Source organism: Daucus carota, chromosome 2, assembly GCF_001625215.2.
Source record: "Daucus carota subsp. sativus chromosome 2, DH1 v3.0, whole genome shotgun sequence".
Taxonomy (NCBI): Eukaryota; Viridiplantae; Streptophyta; class Magnoliopsida; order Apiales; family Apiaceae; genus Daucus; species Daucus carota.
The window spans coordinates 53,764,294-53,782,530 of NC_030382.2; the positions used below are offsets into that span (position 1 = coordinate 53,764,294).

Here is an 18,237-nt window from a genome sequence, read left to right on the forward strand (position 1 = left end):
CTTGGGGGTGGGGAATGAATTAGGAGCAATATTGGGTAAACCCATCACTAAAAAAGGGGAAAGGGAATGATAATTTTTACCAAACAAACACGTACAAAGGGAATCAATCAGGCTGATTACCTTTCCCTTTTCTGAATACCTCTAACCAAACCGCTTATTAAAACGGCCGTCAATTGTAAGGCTATTTCCCAGAAGAAATAATCCCAGTTTTACAGTATATAATTTAAAACAATTTATCAAAATTGTTAACATAATTTATTCTTTTTGCTGACTTAATGGAAGCATATAGCAAATAAATATTAAAATCAGTTCATTTATTCTTTAAGTTAATGATAAGACCTGATAAAAATTAAAGGTTATACTTATACATGAGATCGTAAAGGGTCTGAGAAAAGTTGCAACCGAGATTACGTCATATTTATAAAATAATATTTTCTTATTAGTTATTTTTTAAAGAAACCCTTAATTCTATTTAGTATTTACAAGGGCAGTTGGCATTTTCTAAAAATTAAAATTAAATTAAAGGAATGCATAGGAAGTGGATCTCGAACTTGAAATAGGTAAATGAATTTTTTTTGATTTATTAATTAAATATGAAAATATTATTTAAAATATTAAATTTTCTCAAAAAAATATAGTGTTAAACTAAATACTCAAAAATACAAAATTGTCAAACAAATCTCAAGGTCAAGAAGCACTAGCCAACAATAACTTAAAATTACCAAACCAAACAGAGCCTTATACTCTAATTTCTAGTCTCTTCTAACATCCGATCAACGCCCATCACACTTCCCAATACAAAACAAAATCATCATCAAAAAATTTCGCCGGAAAATAATCATGCCGGTATTCAAAACCCCATTTAACGGCTACTCCGTCAAATTCAGTCCATTTTACGAGCACCGTCTCGCCGTCGGCACTGCCCAGAACTTCGGCATCCTCGGCAACGGCCGTCTCCACATCCTCGACCTCAACCCCTCCCAGCCCATCTCCCAATTCGCCTCTTTTGACACCTCCGACGGCGTTTACGACGTCGCCTGGTCGGAATCTCACGACTCCCTCGTCCTCGCCGCCGTTGCCGACGGCTCCATCAAGCTCTACGACCTCTCCTTGCCACCCACTTCAAACCCAATTCGTTCTCTTCATGAACACACCCGTGAAACTCATTCTATTGATTATAACCCGACCCGACCCGACTCGTTTCTTTCGTCTTCTTGGGACGATACGGTGAAGCTGTGGACTATTGATAGGCCTACTAGTGTGAGGACTTTTAAGGAGCACGCGTATTGTGTGTATTCGAGTAGTTGGAATCCCCGGCACGCGGACGTGTTTGCGTCCGCGTCCGGGGATTGTACGGTTCGGGTTTGGGATGTGAGGGAACCCGGGTCGACTATGATCATTCCGGGTCATGAGTTTGAGATTTTGTCTGTGGACTGGAATAAGTATGATGATTGTATTTTGGCAACCGGGTCGGTGGATAAGAGCATTAAGATTTGGGATGTGAGGAATTATCGGGTTCCGATGTCTGTTCTGAATGGGCATGGTTATGCGGTGAGGAAGGTGAAGTTTTCGCCGCATAGGGGGAGTTTGTTGGTGTCTTGTTCATATGATATGAGTGTTTGTATGTGGGATTATATGGTGGAGGATGCCCTTGTGGGGAGGTATGATCATCATACGGAGTTTGCGGTTGGTGTTGATATGAGTGTGCTTGTGGAAGGGCTTATGGCTAGTACTGGTTGGGATGAGCTTGTTTATGTTTGGCAGCACGGGACGGACCCCAGAGCACAATGATATAGGGGAGTTGTTTTAAATGTTTCTTATGTTGTTTACATCTTGTTTTAGTTAATGCTGTGACATTTTTATGAATGGAAAGTGATCAAGTGATATAGATGTACACATGTTCTTATAACTGCAATCTGTGCCATGTTAATGACATTAACATTGCTGAATAAGACTGTTTTTTGGATGCTCTTTGATTTGGTCTGTGTTTGGCTTCGAGATCTGTTAGAGTTGTTTTGTTAAATGTCATTCAGTGCCGTAGTGGACTTAGGGCAGGAACTTAGGGCAGGAGGAATTGAGGGACTTAATTCTTCTCATCCGTAGATGTGTCGTCTTGATTTCGATGCCTTCCAATTTAGTAACAGATTTATTCTTGCCTATTTTACTTGAACTGCACCCTTTATATTACATGAGTATGATTTATGAGGCTTATATGTTATACTCCTTATTTTTCTCTATAGGTGATATGTTAAAGTGTGGCTGTTGTGTGTTTGAAAATGTGTAATCTGATGGATGATAAGTCTCTATTGCTTGATTATATCATTTCATGCGGCAAATTGTTAAGATTTCCTTGTCGCAATATATATTCCTCAAGTGATAGACCTAATATGGTTGAGGTTAACTGAAGATGATATTTTGGAGAAGTTTGAGGTCGGGCTCCGTTTTGTGCGGGATAGAGAGGTGAAGATCTTTCTTCCGCGTACTTTGTCAGGGATGTAGTTGAAATAATAAAAAAATTGTTTTGACCTGGTCTAATGGTATTACAACTCTTCTCGTGCACACGTAGTAGCTTATAAAATTAATTTTAATGTCAATGCCTTCCCAATTATATCAAATTTGTCTTGTCAATTTAACTTGAACTGTTGCTTCTAAATGGGTCCGAGGCTAAGAGATTCTACTTGCTTTGTAGTTATAGAGTCATATGTTAATTTGTAGCTTTTGTATATTTGCAACGTCTAATCTGATGGATGATGCTTGTTTTTTTGCTGCGAAGTGTTAATATCTTGTTTTATGAAGTGATGGACCTGATTTGAGAATTGAGACAGAATTTGTGCCTTGGAGGTTGATTTAAGTGAAGATGATTTCCTGGAGAAGTTTGAGGACTGAGGTCAGGTTCTGTATAAATATGGAAAAGAGAAGGGGAGATTCTCCTGTTCCATTATGTAGATTAAAGTGCATATCTCTGCCCTAATTGGTTTTTTGAGAGTGGAACTTACAATAGACACAAACAAGTAGTTTAATCTCATAGGATCCATATGTCGTATGTTTTTACAGAATGGAGGAAAGCCAAGTATGTTCTCTTCGGTGTAGATTGGGATGTAATTGCAAGTACTAATTATATCATGTTTTTACCTGGTACAGTAGGCTCACTAAGTTATGAGTAGGAAGCCTGGGTTTTTTAAGGGTCGCTAGGGTTGGACGTTAGTAGTTGATGCTTTACAGTTCTTCGAGTTCCAGTGAGAAAGGGGATTTGTTTTCACTTTTGTACTCTGTAGACTTTTAATTAAGTCATAGTGTATGTTTAGTGTGTGTAGAAAAGCTCATTAATATAAATAATTCATACCAAGGGGAAAATAATTATTACATAAATAAACTTGAAAAGTAATAGGTACATGTTAAAATCAGGATTTAAACCTTTTATATCTTTAACTAAAAATATGATATAATGAAAGTGATGCAGAAAGTTGTTTAAGTTTCTGGGTTTATTAAAGAAACTTTTATAACAGGCATAGTTTAAACTATTTAGCAATGCAGTAATGCAGTTGCAGTCTTCATTGTGAGTTAATGAATGATGGCATTTTGATAAAGCTCAAGCCACATTTGTATTTTGCAATATTTACTTTGTTCCGGTGTCTTACTTCGTAGAGAAAGCTATTTGATGTGAAGTATAATGTTCTCAAGTTAGACTGATCCTGATTCCTGGCCGTCCCTGGAAACTATTGTATGTGATAAGTTCTGTTTGGTTGTTACTAGGCAAAGAAAGTAAAGTTTTGTTTTGTTTTCCTTGAAATCCAAAAACTAGTTGTAGATTGCACTACCTTTGAGTAGAGATATTCATGAAATCCGATCTGATCTGGAAAAAAAACTGAAAAACCCGATCTGAGAAAAACCCGGTTTGGTCCGACCCGATCTGAAGGCTAAAACAGGCCTAGTATTTTCAAAAAATTCTGGATTTTATTCGGATTTTTGAAAAATCCGGGCTTTTTTTTAAGTATCAGGTCTAGGTCTAGTATTTTTGAGAAAATCCGGTCCGGCCTCACCTGATTTTTAATAAAACCCGGTCCAATCTGTGTTTGAAAAAATCTGGATTTTTTTGACCCGGTCTAGGTCTGGATCCGGTCCGACCAGATCTTTTGTGCATATCTGCCTTTGAGCATACAGTGTACAGAACTAGAGATTGCCGGATTGGAGAAAATATGGCCTGGTGAGTGGTGAGATTACCCGTTTAGTCATATGGGCTTCTACTTTGGTCTGGCACCACAGGTATCAACTAGTCATACACTTCCAAGAATATAAATCATGTTTTTTTATTTTTGAGAAACAAGAAAATAAATCATGTTCTTCATGCCTGATATGAATCAGGGTTTATTACCGCATGATTGGATAAGCTTCTTTTGGGGAGCTTGTGAGTTGTGACCTACAAATTAGAATTACCTTATTTCAACTGTTTGGGTAATGAACTCATGAGTTAAATCCTGCTTATAAATTGAAATATAACAAAATGAACATTCTAGTTCTTTTAGTGATTTATATTGATATTTGATTTCGACTTCATAAAAATGCATATGATTACTTCAAGAGATAATTTGTAATATTTTATTATTATATTACTAGTCTTGTTTCCTCTTATTTCTTTACACTTTTTTTTTTGCATTGTTCGAAACGTATTTTAAGGCGCATATAAAACATAGTTCTATAACTTTTTTTTGAAAATTTTATTTTATGTATAAAAATTTAGATAGTAAAATTTTATGTAGAAGAAAAAAAATTAAATAATTTATAGAATTATATTTTATGAGAGCATTGGAATGCGTGCCGAATTCTCATCCCTCAATGTAAACAATTGAGGTGGATAGAGGGAGTAACTGATAAGTTATAAATTATTAGTCAAGTTATTCGGTCTTTAGACAGATAAATAATATTTTTTTAAATATAATTAACTTTTCAATAGTAAATAAACTTTTTTTTAAGTTAAGTCATGGTCACTATTTAGAAAAAGTTGAATAACATAAAGACAAAGAAAGAAATGAAATTTGGATATCTAGCATTATTTCTGCCAGAAAACCGAAAACGTTGAAGAACGCAGGCAAACTGAATCAGGCGCCGGGAAGAGTTAATATGCCGTACTTTAAGGGCGACAATGGCACATAGATGACAAGTGTAGAAGATTGATTAAACACACTCGCCACAATTATCTGTAGAAAATTTATATAATTATAATTATAACTGATGTCAATTAATTTAAATTAGTAGTCCACGGGCCTTGGTGTTTATCCTCTGCTGTCTCACGTTCCTCAAAATATTAGTAAAAAAAAAATTAATAGTCTATTATGACTTTTTATACACTAGGTATTCTAAAATTTTCTAAATTTTAGATAAACAATATAATCAACTAATGCTTTTAATTTGTATCAATCAATTAAAATCAAGTACAAACTTTAGATTTTTATATTGTTATTAATTTGTTAAAATCACACCCCTTGAAAAGCTGATATGCAAGTAAAATTAAAGTCGCGTGATCGATTATCTAATAACAAAATAGAGTATTATTTAGTTGACATCCGCAATTGAGATTTTTATTGAGATTACAGTAAGAATTTGAAGGTGATGAAAGAGAAGGTATTGTGCAGACTTTATAACTGCAATCTGGTGCCAAACAACAACCAATCATCAGTGTGACAGAGAATTTTGAACCAGATATGTAAAATAAAAACTGCAGATGATAGCAGAGAATATACATTCAAGTTTACACACACTATGATTGGCGAGTGTGTGTAGCTTTTGCTTTTGGGTTCATGTAATATACAGCCTGAGATGATTACAAACTGTAAAGGCCCCTCTACCTTTAATATGATCAAGTATCTCATTCCCATCTATCTATCTACCTGTTCTCTCAAATAATTGTACCTCTCCCTAACAAATGCCACTCACCCCCATCATCTCCAATCTCACTTCCATCCTGTAAAGTACAACTCCTGCTACCTGCATTCTTAGTACCACTCCTCCCTCTTTATTTTATCATTTCTTCCGCAATCATTATAATTGTTACGAGTTTTTAGCGTGAGAACAACTGAAGTGCGGAAGAATCGCTTGACATATGTGCGGAACATTTATCACGCGAAAATGTGTTCTACATGGAGCGCGAAGCTTAATTATGCACGATTCATCTTTGTCTGTTTTAATTATAATTATTAATTAGTAGAAATGAATAAAATTATAAAAATGTGCTGATGTGCACAGATAGCTAGATATCGATGCTAATGTGTAAATATGGACCCTGAACCCCATTCCTCACATGAGTCCACTAACATCTACATCTCAACACTAATGGATGTGGGACAGACACATTCTGTTGTCCCATCATCATCAAAACTGCAAGTAAAATCGACCACTTATATATGCATTTTTCTGCGAGCGACAATGAAAATATTAGGTGTTTGATTTTGATTAATTATATTGAAAATTCTACACTGTATTATGCCCCACTAAAACAATAATTCATATGCTCATCATATCAATCTTTTATTAAATTCTTTGGATCTGTTCGATCTAGCCATTTTCTTTATGTTATGATGGAGCCTTTTGGTTTATGTTTACAGTTACCACTTTTAAGTTTTAAGTAATGTGAATGAGAGAATATACAGTACTAAAATTGGAAGATTGAGCTGCAGCAAATACCTTCATTAGTGATAATAGTATATCAGTCTGCCTTGGCGCTTAAAAGTTTGAATAATTAGATAATCGGCAGAATGAGTGAGTTAATTTTAATATCCGCGATGAGTTATTGAACATAATAACCTTGTGAGGTATCCGACATACGTATGTTAATAACAAAAAAGTGAAAACCTATATCTTTATAACAGAAATTAAAGATAGGGTTTTTTTTTATACACTAGAAAAATCGGACAACTATTCCCCGAAAATGTATGTTGCAGCACACATCTGTCCAAGTATAGATAATAGCCAACTAGACCCAACATATAGCCCCAAAGCCAATTAATAATGGAACGATTTGAATAGTTAAGAGGAGGTGAGGAGCTGTGCAAGGGCCCTAAATTTATATGATAGATCCAAAAGGCAAAGTACAAATTTAATGGTATTGCTTTTGCAATCATTCACCCCATAGATTTCATTAATCCTTCCACAAAACCATCACAAAAGGCAGGGAGAAACCCTAAAGGCTATAGTATAATAAAAACATCTTCCTTACAAAACTTACAATACTAGCTCCTGATATACCTACTCCGATGTATAGTATCTTTATCTTTCTCTAGTCTCGCAATATATATACATGCTTTCCTACTTTTCTCTTGCTTTCTCCATTAATTCTGCTGAATTTAGTATGATTAACACCCTTAGATGCTGCATCTCCTGCATCCTTCCTTGCGGCGCACTTGATGTGATTCGCATAGTTCATACTAATGGCTACGTCGAAGAATTAAGCGGAACAGTTTTTGCAGATGAGATCATGAAACTGCACCCCAAACATGTGCTCAAGAAACCATCTTCTTCATCTCCGTATGAAGGCAGTAACGAAATTTATCCTCAAGTGATGATAATTCCTCCCGAGGCACAACTTCAACGCGGGAAGATATATTTTCTGATGCCTGTTGCTTCCACATCATCATCCTCGGAGAAGAGTAGTCGACGGAGATCATCAACGAAGAAGACGAGAAGAGAAGCTGAAAGGGAGAATGTGAATGACAATTATTTAGCAGAGATTTTATCTGAGAAAGTGTCGACTCAGAGGGATCGGAGAAGAGGACGAGCTGGAGTGTGGAGACCTCATTTAGAGAGCATTTCTGAGACCCCGATATTGTATGATTCTTGATATTGTGCCATCAAGTTCTACTTTCTGTTTTGCCTCATCTTTTCTATATTAATTGATTAGGGTTCTTGAAATGAGTTTTGAGGCTGTTTTAAACATTTATCCTCTTCTTTCTTCTTTGTACATACTAAAAATTTGTAGAAATGGTAAAAAAAACTACTGTTAGTTGTTTTGTGTTAAGTTACCGACTCAATCTAGCTGGGTCAAAAATCTATATTTCTGTTTGCAGAAGAGCTGATCTCATAACTACTATATATAGTTTCTGAGTAGTGATCACGAGCTGTTCGTTTGTTCGGAATTGCTGGTAGAGTTCTACTCGTCATGATTAACTGATTTTTTTTCCTTTTGAAATATTAGTAACTGCAGTAAAGTAAAGACTCCTGTCTATGTAGATTAATAAATATACTGATCCGGTGAAAAGGATGTGGCATGGACAGTATAAATGAGACTATGAGAGGGAGTGGAGCATTGAGCCATTGACGATAAAAGAATGTCCACCGTTCAGGTGTTGACTTGGGTGAAGTACCATTTAATTTGTGACGGTGATTATTATGTTCAATTGGTGAACTTGGTAGGGTTAAATTAAACAAGAAGTTATGAATTGCTATATATATCAACAGTCTTCACCGAGTATCTTTTAGAGCAAGTCCAATGCAATGTTATAAGTGGTGCCATTTCTATAATTTGAAATCAAATGCCAAAAATCTCAACTCCAATGGGGTTCTATACTTGGATGCAAATATGCATATATGCATCCTTGGTTCTAAATTTGAAACCAAGGATGCATTTATGCATCCATGCCACATCATCAACTAACTATAATTGGTATATATAGTGGTGAACTTTAAACAATGTTTAGGAGAGAGGGACTAAAGTTACTTAATTTTGGAATTATTTGGATGCAAAATGCATCTAGCATTGGAGTTGAAGTTCTATTTTAGCAACAAAAAACACTTTTTGGTGCTAAATTATAACAATAGCTATAGCTATTTTGCATCTTGCATTGGACTTGCTCTTAGCAACATGACTTAAGTTTTTGAACACGCGTGATGTCAGTCCAGTTAAAAATATGGAAAATGCTAGAAAGTAGAAACAAAGAATTGGGCACAAAAACATTCACATGATGAGTATGTGTCAACTTTTGATTGAAATGAGTCCCTGTATATGCATTAATAGTACCAATTAAAACTTCCCACCTCAGTTGCCACATCATTTTGTGCAAAATTCTGTACCCAATTTTGTGCATGTAGCACTACTCTAGAAATATTGAGTGGAGTTATATTAAAATATATGTAAATGAAATATTTTTTATTGAAATAATACGCATACATATACAGACATATATTAATAATTAAATATTTATTTAAATAATATTTTATTTTTTATATTATTCATATAAATTACATTACATAACAATTTTTTGAAATTTGCTAAAATCTTAGTTACGTTTATTTTATTTAAAATTTTATGTAATAATATATACCATACACACATACATATAAAGAGCACGATTGGATTATAACTAATTAAGTGGCCAAGGTTTATCTTAGGTTGTCCCATGTCAAATTATAAGTCATATTAGTTACAAAAAATATTTCCAGTCTAAAACACTAGAAGAAAAACAGCTAATTTTGACCGTCTTTTTCGATCGAAAACTAATTTTAATGATAATTAGTCGAAAATAAATGCGATCGAAAACAACCGGTTGAAATAATGAAAACCACCAGCTACTATTAAAAATAAGGCATTCAAAGTTAGCTGGCCGAAAATAAATTTATTTTCGATCGCATAAATTCGACCGCTCACTTTAGTTTTTTCCCGCAATAATATTAGTCGAATAAAACGTCCGGTCAAATATAAATTATGTAGATTTTTAGAATTTATTTTGATTAAATATAATAAATCTAATATTTTTTGAATTCAATCATAAATCTAATATTTATTTATAAAATTATAAATAATAATCTAATTATCATATATATTATTATATACATATTATTTATTTCCACCTCAAGATGACAAAAATTATTTATTTATAGAAATTATATACCACAAGTACATATATAAATGCTCGCCTTTCAATAATAAAATAACACACACGTATATATGAATTTAACACCGAATATATACAACTTTATGCCATGATCAATCTCATATAAAAAAAAAAGTAATAATTCAGAATGCTGCAAATACCACATAAAAGTATCCTAAACTTAGGGGTCGTTTGGTTCATAGGTATCAGGAATCAGGTATGGGATTTGTCCATTCCAAACCCATACCTGGTGTTTGGTTGGAAAAAATAAAATTTGAAACTCATACCTTAAACCCTTAAGGTATGGGTTTTTGATACCCGAAGTGGATATGAGATGGGGTATCAGATTCATTAATTTTTTATTTTTTTTGTCTCAGTTTTAGTAATGAAATATTAATATTTGATACAAAATTAAATCAATGATGCAAAATATATAACTATAATAATTTTATTAATATTTTTAATAAATATAAATTAATAACTTATTTTTTACAAAAATTGTATATATTGATTTCAGCACTCAACCAAACACATGATATTAGATATGATACCTCAAACACATGATTTTAAATATTTTATCTTTGTCTATTCGTTAATTATATTATTATAATTAATGATGAAATTAGTTAATCATTTTCTAAAATATTTAAAATCAAAGTATATGAATATTATAAGGATGGATGAATTTGGATATGTATTTGGATCACATGATTGTAATAGGATTTGGATCCCGTCCCAAATTTGAATCATTTGGTGATTCAAATTTGGATCCATAGTTGGAGTTTCGCCTTACTTTCCTCATCTGTGTCGGCAGTGAATGATATCTCATATCTGATAGTGTCATTCTCAAACTTAATAAATCACAAATCATCACCACCAGCCATTTTTGGGTAGTGGTAGCTCTGGAAAAGGTTAATAAGTTGCCCAGCATCAATCATTAACAAAGGGGTTAACAAAGGGTTATATGAATTAAACCGACCTCGCCCCGTTTCGGCCGACCCCAGCTCAGGTCCAAGTACTGTAAATACATTGTTTAAAGCATCCTCTATGTCTTCTTATATTTAGCTCAGAACATGTGACCCAATAATCAGCTAATCGGTGACTTCAAACGTCTAATCCCGTGATTAGCAACTTTGCATTATCATAATTAGTTACTTTTGACATTTTAATTCTTCTCAGGAGAAGATAATTCAACTTTTTAATATGTGCAGCAAGAGAAGTTCTGATTTGGCATCACTAAGAAAGTTCGAATTCAACGATTAAAATACAATATATTTTTTTTTATTGATATAATAAAAAATAAAATAATATGTTGTTCGTTGTAATAGAATGTTATTTGTATAAATTTTTTAAGGCTTAATCACCTTTTAACCCTCGAAGTTTGGATGGATGTTCCGATGCGGCCTCGATGTTTAAAATCGTTCGATTTCACCCTTAAAGTTTCACTATTGTACCTTTCAGTCTTTTTTTCAAATAACGGTATATAACGGAGGGTAAATTTGACAATTCATATTTGGGATGAAATTTGGGCGTACCTTTTACCTTTTAATCCCTTAAGTATACATATCGTTCCTTTTAACATCTAAAGAATACATTAAAATACATTAGATATTCTTTTGACCCTCAATGTTTAATGCTGTTTTAAGGCACCACTAGGACACTGTTGGATTACATTTTTATCTCAAGTGTCTTAAATTATAATTTAGTACACCATTTCAGGGCATTATTGGACTTGTTCTAATACAATAAGTTGTAATTTATTAGTATTCCAAATATCCGACACATAAATTACAAGTATACATAATACACTTTGCTTATAAATTTTAATCATGCTTTTATTCATAAAATTATTTAGATCTAACTATTTATTATAATGATAAGACGAATATATCAATGAGGAAGCTTGATTATCTGGCCGTTTGGTCCGCTTCGGGGAAACGGAATGGAATCAAGAAAGGGAAATGCAGAGTAAGGAAAGGAATGATCCTGAATTGTTTTACCTGTTTGGTTTTGTTGCAGAAACGGAATGAAAATTTGTGTGATTAATTTTATATTCATTTTATTTTAATATTATATAATTTCAAAAGAGCTAATGTATTCATATTTATAACAAGATAATATATTTACATTCTAATAAATTAATATAGTTTATTTAACCATACTATTAATTTTTTAAAATAAATTAACATGTGAATTATGTCACAATTATATATTAACTAAAAAAACTAAATTAAAAATTAATTTTAATTCTTAAAAATACTTTATATGATAATCTTTTATTTTAATTGTTTAAAATATGAATTATAACTCAAAATAGAAAAAAGGTGAGGAAAGGGAAACCAAATACCTAGTTGGGGGTGGGGAATGGATTATGAGCATTATTGGGTAAACCCACTACTAAAAAAGGGGAAAGGGAATGAAGATTTTTACAAAACAAACACGTACAAAGGAATCAATCAAGCTGATTACCTTTCACTTTCCTGAATACCCCTGACCAAACGGCCCCTTAATATCAATGAAAAAATATATTTCAATTTGAAAGTTTCTACCAAACATTCTATATATTGCCTCGAATTTATGATGCTCAGTTCTCATAACTTACTATCGATGTTTACATTTTCTAGTATCATGAACTTTCAGATTATATTTATGAGTCGCAATGTCAAATTTCATAATTATAAGAGCATCTCCAACGGCGTTGGCTATAATCGTTGGCTAAATTGGATCTGTAAATCATTATGTAAAATTTGCTGGCTATATTGGTTGGCTATAATTTATAAATAGTATGTTATTAATATTTTAAATTGTTAAAATAGAATATATCAGTTAATATGTTAATAAATGATGTGCAATCTTCCTACAGATTTTCTTACAGACGTGTAGAGGTTCGACAAATATAGCCAACCATAGGAGGTTGGCTAAAATTATAGACAACAGATTCACGTGGTTGGAGTGTGATTTTTTCAACAGGTTGGCTAAATTTTTTATATTTGGAATGACAACTCACCTTTTTGCTAAAGGTTTTGTATGGTTGGAGATGCTCTAATACTATTATACTATATTTATTGAATCTTGCAATGAGTCAATGATGGTTAATTTCTATGTAATATCCATCCGTTTATGTTAAGTCGATAATTACGTTCATATGTGTGTCGAATTGATTGTCCGTAAAACCAGACGATCAATTCGACAATCATATCGTATCGCCTCATTATATACGTGGAAAACTAGAGGTGAATATAAAATTTAAAGCACCGGAAACCCTAATGATAGGTTTAGACAGCGAGTACAGTACAGTCCAGTCCATCCAATCCCCAGTAGCCGGTTTGTTTTTCCGTCTTACTGGACCGAATCCGGTTACCAAAAGTAAACATGCAAGTCCTAATGGACCGATCCGGTTGCCAAAATTACACACACGTCCAGCCCACTCCCGCGCGTGCCCACGCGCTCTCCTCCCGGCGATACTCACCGTACCCCTTATATTCACCTCGATTATTCCTCCCATCCCCATCTATCTCTCTCCTCCGATTTCTCGATTTCTCTCTCAACAATGTCTGAATTACCGGAATCATCGCCCTTCCCGTCCAAATCACCGCCGTTCCGCGAGGACTGCTGGACGGAGGAGGCCACGGCGACGCTCGTCGACGCCTGGGGCCGCCGCTACATTGATCTGAACCGCGGAAATCTCCGGCAGAAAGACTGGCAGGAGGTCGCCGATGCGGTCAATTCAAGGCACGGTCATAGCAAGAAGACTTTGCGTACGGACGTGCAGTGTAAGAATCGGATTGATACGCTTAAGAAGAAGTACAAGGTGGAGAAAGCTAGGGTTGTGGATTCCGACGGCGCGGCGGCCAGCAATTGGATGTTCTTTGACAAGCTGGATTTTCTGATTGGGCCGAAGATGTCGGAGACGAAGTCGCCGCCGACGGCGATTCCGTTGCCGATCCGGCGCGGGGAGAGGATTGAGCCGCTGGCGGTGGCGCTGCCGCAGAAGAGATCGGCGGCCTCAGTTGCGGATGATTCGTATTTCAGGAGGAATTACTCTGCTGTTGCTGCGGCTGCTGCGGCGGTTGATGAAGACGATGACGAGGAGCAGGAACAGGAGGTCAGTGAGGAGATTGGTGGCAACGGGAGGGAGCAGGGACTACAGATGCTGGCAAAAGCAATTGACAGGTTTGCCAATATGTATGAGCGAGTGGAGCGTGACAAACAGCTGCAGGTCATAGAATTCGAAAAGCAGCGTATGCAGTTTGTGAAGGATCTGGAGGTGCAGCGGATGCAGCTGCTGATGGACACTCAGGTCCACTTGGAAAAGATGAAGCGCGCCAACCGCTCTGGCTCTGGATCTGATGGTGAGATATCTTGTGTTCTAAATATATAATGATATTAAATGTGGCTGATATTATTGCCTCGGAATTTTAAGTGCCGGTATTGTTAAATGTTTCTAATCTTCTGTGTTTGTTATGAAATGTTCTTTTTGATGTATATTTAATAGTCACTTACTTAATTACCTTTTGCTGCTTGTAAGAATAATTATGTGTTATTTGGCGGGGTTGGTCTTATTATTGAGGTATTTGTGAGTTTTGTGGTATCAAAGCTATTACTTGTAGTGTTAGTTGTGATTTTTTTCCTCTGAACTACTGAATTCTGACTTTTGATATGCACTGGTGAGGATTTACTGTGTGAAGAAGTTGGTTTCCAGTATCTTGCCTCTAGTATAGCTTTTAAATAGTTATGAATCGCTACTAATTCGAGTTTCTTTACTTAATTCTGAGACTGTTAACCAGCTTACTAGTTTGCATTGCAATATATTGAGTTATTTTATTACGTATGAGAATATGTAGATGGCTGGATGAACCTTTTGTATGTGTGTGTCATTATCTAAAGTGTTGGGAATCTTGTGTAAACCATATTTTTTTTTCAGCTTTACCCGGCCATGATGAAATTTTTTGAGTTTGCGTTATTATCATTTTGGACTCGTCTTGCCTGACTGTTTTGCTTTTAATTTTATAGCAAATGTGCTCTGAGAAGAGTTCCAGTATTAATATGTGCCATCTTTGATCGGATAAAAGTATTTCAAAAGTCTGTAATTGTAAATGTGGACATGTAACTAGTTCTTGTTCCATGAGATGTATTACGTGCTGCATGCTATGCTGACTCCACATTAGATAGTGCATACACTTATATATTTAAACCTAAAAGTTCTGTTCACGCATTCAACTTATCCTGTGTTATCAAGGCTACACAATACTTTAGCCTGAAATATTGAGCTATTTCTATGCCTCCACAAACCCAACTCTTACTTTTTAGCCTGAAAAATGCTGAAAGGATATCGCTGTTTATTGTTGCTCTTTGATGATGCTGGTGGGAAGTGTAAATATTATATGTGCTGCTGTTTTCCAAGATGTTTAAATGTTTGAGAATCTTGCGTAGCTCTGTTGATCTGCTGTATAGAACTGCCTGTATTATTTGTCTGTCTAATCTCCTTGTCTCTGAGTGTATTTCTTAGATAGGAAAAAAACACATCACATCCCTTTCTTAAGTGAGGCACATATAACAACAGAGTTGTATTTGGAAATGTCTATTCAAGACTATATATTGCTTAAGCCTTCTTTACCCAACTGTGAGAGTATTGCATTAGTCTTGCTGTTGCTGTCTGGTATTTTGATGTATATATGTAGTCAGTAGTCCATTGTTTACGTATACAGCAGCTTGCTCTTAGCAATCGAGGATGGTAAAACATAGGCAGTGGAATGATTTTCATAGCTGAGCAAGGAAGAAGCCTTATTTACAAGTATAAACGGCATTTGATTGTTAGAAGCCTTATTTGCAAGTATAAACGGCATTTGATTGTTATAAGACTTTGCTTGGTCAGATGATTTGGTTGCCAAAGTTAGCCGCCTTAAACTTAATTTGCTATCTTTAATGTTTCTAGTAGGCTGCTGTTACACTATTCGATTGAACAGTTCTAAATTATTGACCATTTTCGTATTCATATCTGAAAAGTTTCTCTGGCCTTCTGTTTTGCAGACATGTACCAGTAACGAAATTGGAGAAGGCGGTGCTGGATGTTATCAGTTAATGTTATAAACTAAATATTCCTTTTAATCTAGGTGGTTTCTGAAATTGTGAGGTAGGATTTACCCAATTTCAACAATTTATGCACATTGCACACCATTAGAAGAGGATTTTCTATAATGGTTTTCCTGTTTGTAGAATTTTCAGTTTTTATGATTGGTATAGAGATTTTTAAGAGGTCAAATGGGTTTATACCTCATTTTGTTTCTGTTTTTTATGAGTAAATTTCATAAGCTCGTATAGTACCATTATGAAATAGATTATCAGAGGGAGGATGAAACCCAGAATGTGTGATCATCACATCGTCCTCACCTCAGTTTGGAGTTGAACAACCCCAATTACTGATTTTGATAAAGGGTCCGGCTGCCGAAGAAATGAACATCTGGAAGACGCGTGTTTGCATACTCGCTGCTGAAAATTTCCCCCCCTTTTGAAAAACAGCATCTTGTAGGTCGTATTCTGTGTAAATATTTTTTAAAAATCGTGCATATATCATAGTCGTGAGCCTATTTTTTTTCCTTGATAAATACATATGTTGATTATGTTCCGTATGTGCAATTCGTGCATCGCATCAGTATTCAAAGAAAAATGTTTTTGAAGAGCAATATTTTGGTCTTTATATATTTACTTTCATTAGTAAACCGCTAGATTCTCGATTGTAGAATAGGTATAGTAGTTTTATTTTTTTTGACAACTAGGCTTAGCCGTTGTAAGAAACCATAGAAGACACTACTAGATTAGCAGGAGTATTGAGAAATAAATACTCCCTCCGCCCCTTTTACCTTTTAAGATCATGTGTATTAATTTTGACTTTGATGTCTCTTTCAGCAAACTAGTTGAGAATCCGCGCGTTGCGGCGGCCTATAAAAATTATATTAATGATTCAATATTAATATTTGTAGAATGCAATAATTTTGTGGCTGTCTATAAAAAATATATTAATAATTCAAAATTAATATTTGTAGGATAAAATAAATTTTATATTATAAAAATTTTGATGTAATACCAATATTAATATATAAAATTGCAAGATTGGACTATAATTCATGGTGAAAAAATGAAAATAATTTCTACACGTAGTTAACAATTTAAAGAACGACGAATCTTAATTTTATATGTGTTTTTTTAAAAGTAATCATGTTCTTACATTGTCACTTTGCTCCAATTTTTTTGGATTGATTCACAAAAACATCCAACTTAAATCCGTGAGATAGCGGTCTATAACTACCTTTACTTGTAACAACTTTTATTTTTTAATACTATATAAACTGCCTTCACTTAAACGTTGCTTGAACGGATCAATTTTGATATTTTTCATCCAAAAATTCCAGAAAATTAGAAAAATAGAACAGAGTGATGTGAGAGGCGTCACCCTACATGCCCCCCGTTTCTCCTTCATATAAGTATTTTCCTTGTATAATGGTCTATAATGCATGAATAATATTTTCCTGTATACAAAGTAAATCATATAAAAATTAACAACAACAAACATGTCCAATGAACAAAACAAATTTATAAAAAAATAACCAACAAACATACATCACTGATAGTTAATTTATTGATATCAACCATCAATATCATGTGATCAAGACTATATTCTTCTCCCGTGTTTAGATTTGTCGACTCCCACATAGCGGTCTATAACTACCTTTCCTTGCAACAACCTTTATTTTTTTAATACCATATAAACAGCCTTCACTTATCGTTGCAGAAGAACGCCACCACCGAATTAGAAATCGAGCAAGAGAACTATCACCAGAGAGAGAGAGAGGTTGAGTTGTGGTATTGAGAGAGAGTAGGTTGTGTTTAGATGATCTAACTCTACAACCTATAGGGGTATTTATAGGTGCAAGAGCGACTTGTGTGCTATTCTTTCCCATAATTAAATAATCTGAAACAAAATCAGATTAAAACTTTCAAACTAATATATTCCATAAATAATCTGAAACAAAATTAGATTCTGAAACTTGCTTCTAATATATACGAAAATAAAAAAGGTAATATTCCATAAGTAATCCGAAACAAAATCAGATTCTGAAACTTGCTTCTAATATCCGAAACTAAAAAGGGTATTTCTAATTTTTGATATTTTTCATCCAAAAATTCTAGAAAATTAGAAAAATAGGACGGAACGATGTGAGAGGCGCCACCTACACGCCACTCGCTTCTCCTTTATATAAGTATATTGATTAGTCTCAGCAACCGAACGTCATTCCAGATTTCCTGTATGCTTTCGCTGCGCAAACTATTATGGATGTGTTTATCGAATATTAACATTTTCCGATAGTTAGGCAAAAAA

At 34.4% G+C, this 18,237-nt stretch overlaps 3 protein-coding genes across 3 annotated transcripts; all 3 read left to right on the forward strand.

Moving 5' to 3' along the window:
- The first annotated feature begins 707 nt into the window (after nucleotides 1-707).
- Nucleotides 708-1,971, forward strand: LOC108205928 (peroxisome biogenesis protein 7). The gene has a single exon (XM_017376055.2). The coding sequence runs from the start codon at nucleotides 841-843 to the stop codon at nucleotides 1,789-1,791; it is 951 nt and encodes a 316-aa protein (XP_017231544.1). The 5' UTR covers nucleotides 708-840; the 3' UTR covers nucleotides 1,792-1,971.
- A 5,095-nt stretch (nucleotides 1,972-7,066) lies between these two features.
- Nucleotides 7,067-8,008, forward strand: LOC108206833 (uncharacterized). The gene has a single exon (XM_017377249.2). The coding sequence runs from the start codon at nucleotides 7,292-7,294 to the stop codon at nucleotides 7,829-7,831; it is 540 nt and encodes a 179-aa protein (XP_017232738.1). The 5' UTR covers nucleotides 7,067-7,291; the 3' UTR covers nucleotides 7,832-8,008.
- Nucleotides 8,009-12,993: 4,985 nt separating this feature from the next.
- Nucleotides 12,994-16,122, forward strand: LOC108210138 (trihelix transcription factor ASIL2). Its single transcript, XM_017381409.2, has 2 exons — nucleotides 12,994-14,212; nucleotides 15,891-16,122. The coding sequence occupies exons 1-2, from the start codon at nucleotides 13,411-13,413 to the stop codon at nucleotides 15,902-15,904; spliced, it is 816 nt and encodes a 271-aa protein (XP_017236898.1). The 5' UTR covers nucleotides 12,994-13,410; the 3' UTR covers nucleotides 15,905-16,122.
- Nucleotides 16,123-18,237: the final 2,115 nt, after the last annotated feature.

Coding starts and splice junctions, on each gene's coding strand:
- LOC108205928 (XM_017376055.2), top strand. CDS start 841: ATGCCGGTATTCAAAACCCCATTTAACGGCTACTCCGTCAAATTCAGT.
- LOC108206833 (XM_017377249.2), top strand. CDS start 7,292: ATGCTTTCCTACTTTTCTCTTGCTTTCTCCATTAATTCTGCTGAATTT.
- LOC108210138 (XM_017381409.2), top strand. CDS start 13,411: ATGTCTGAATTACCGGAATCATCGCCCTTCCCGTCCAAATCACCGCCG.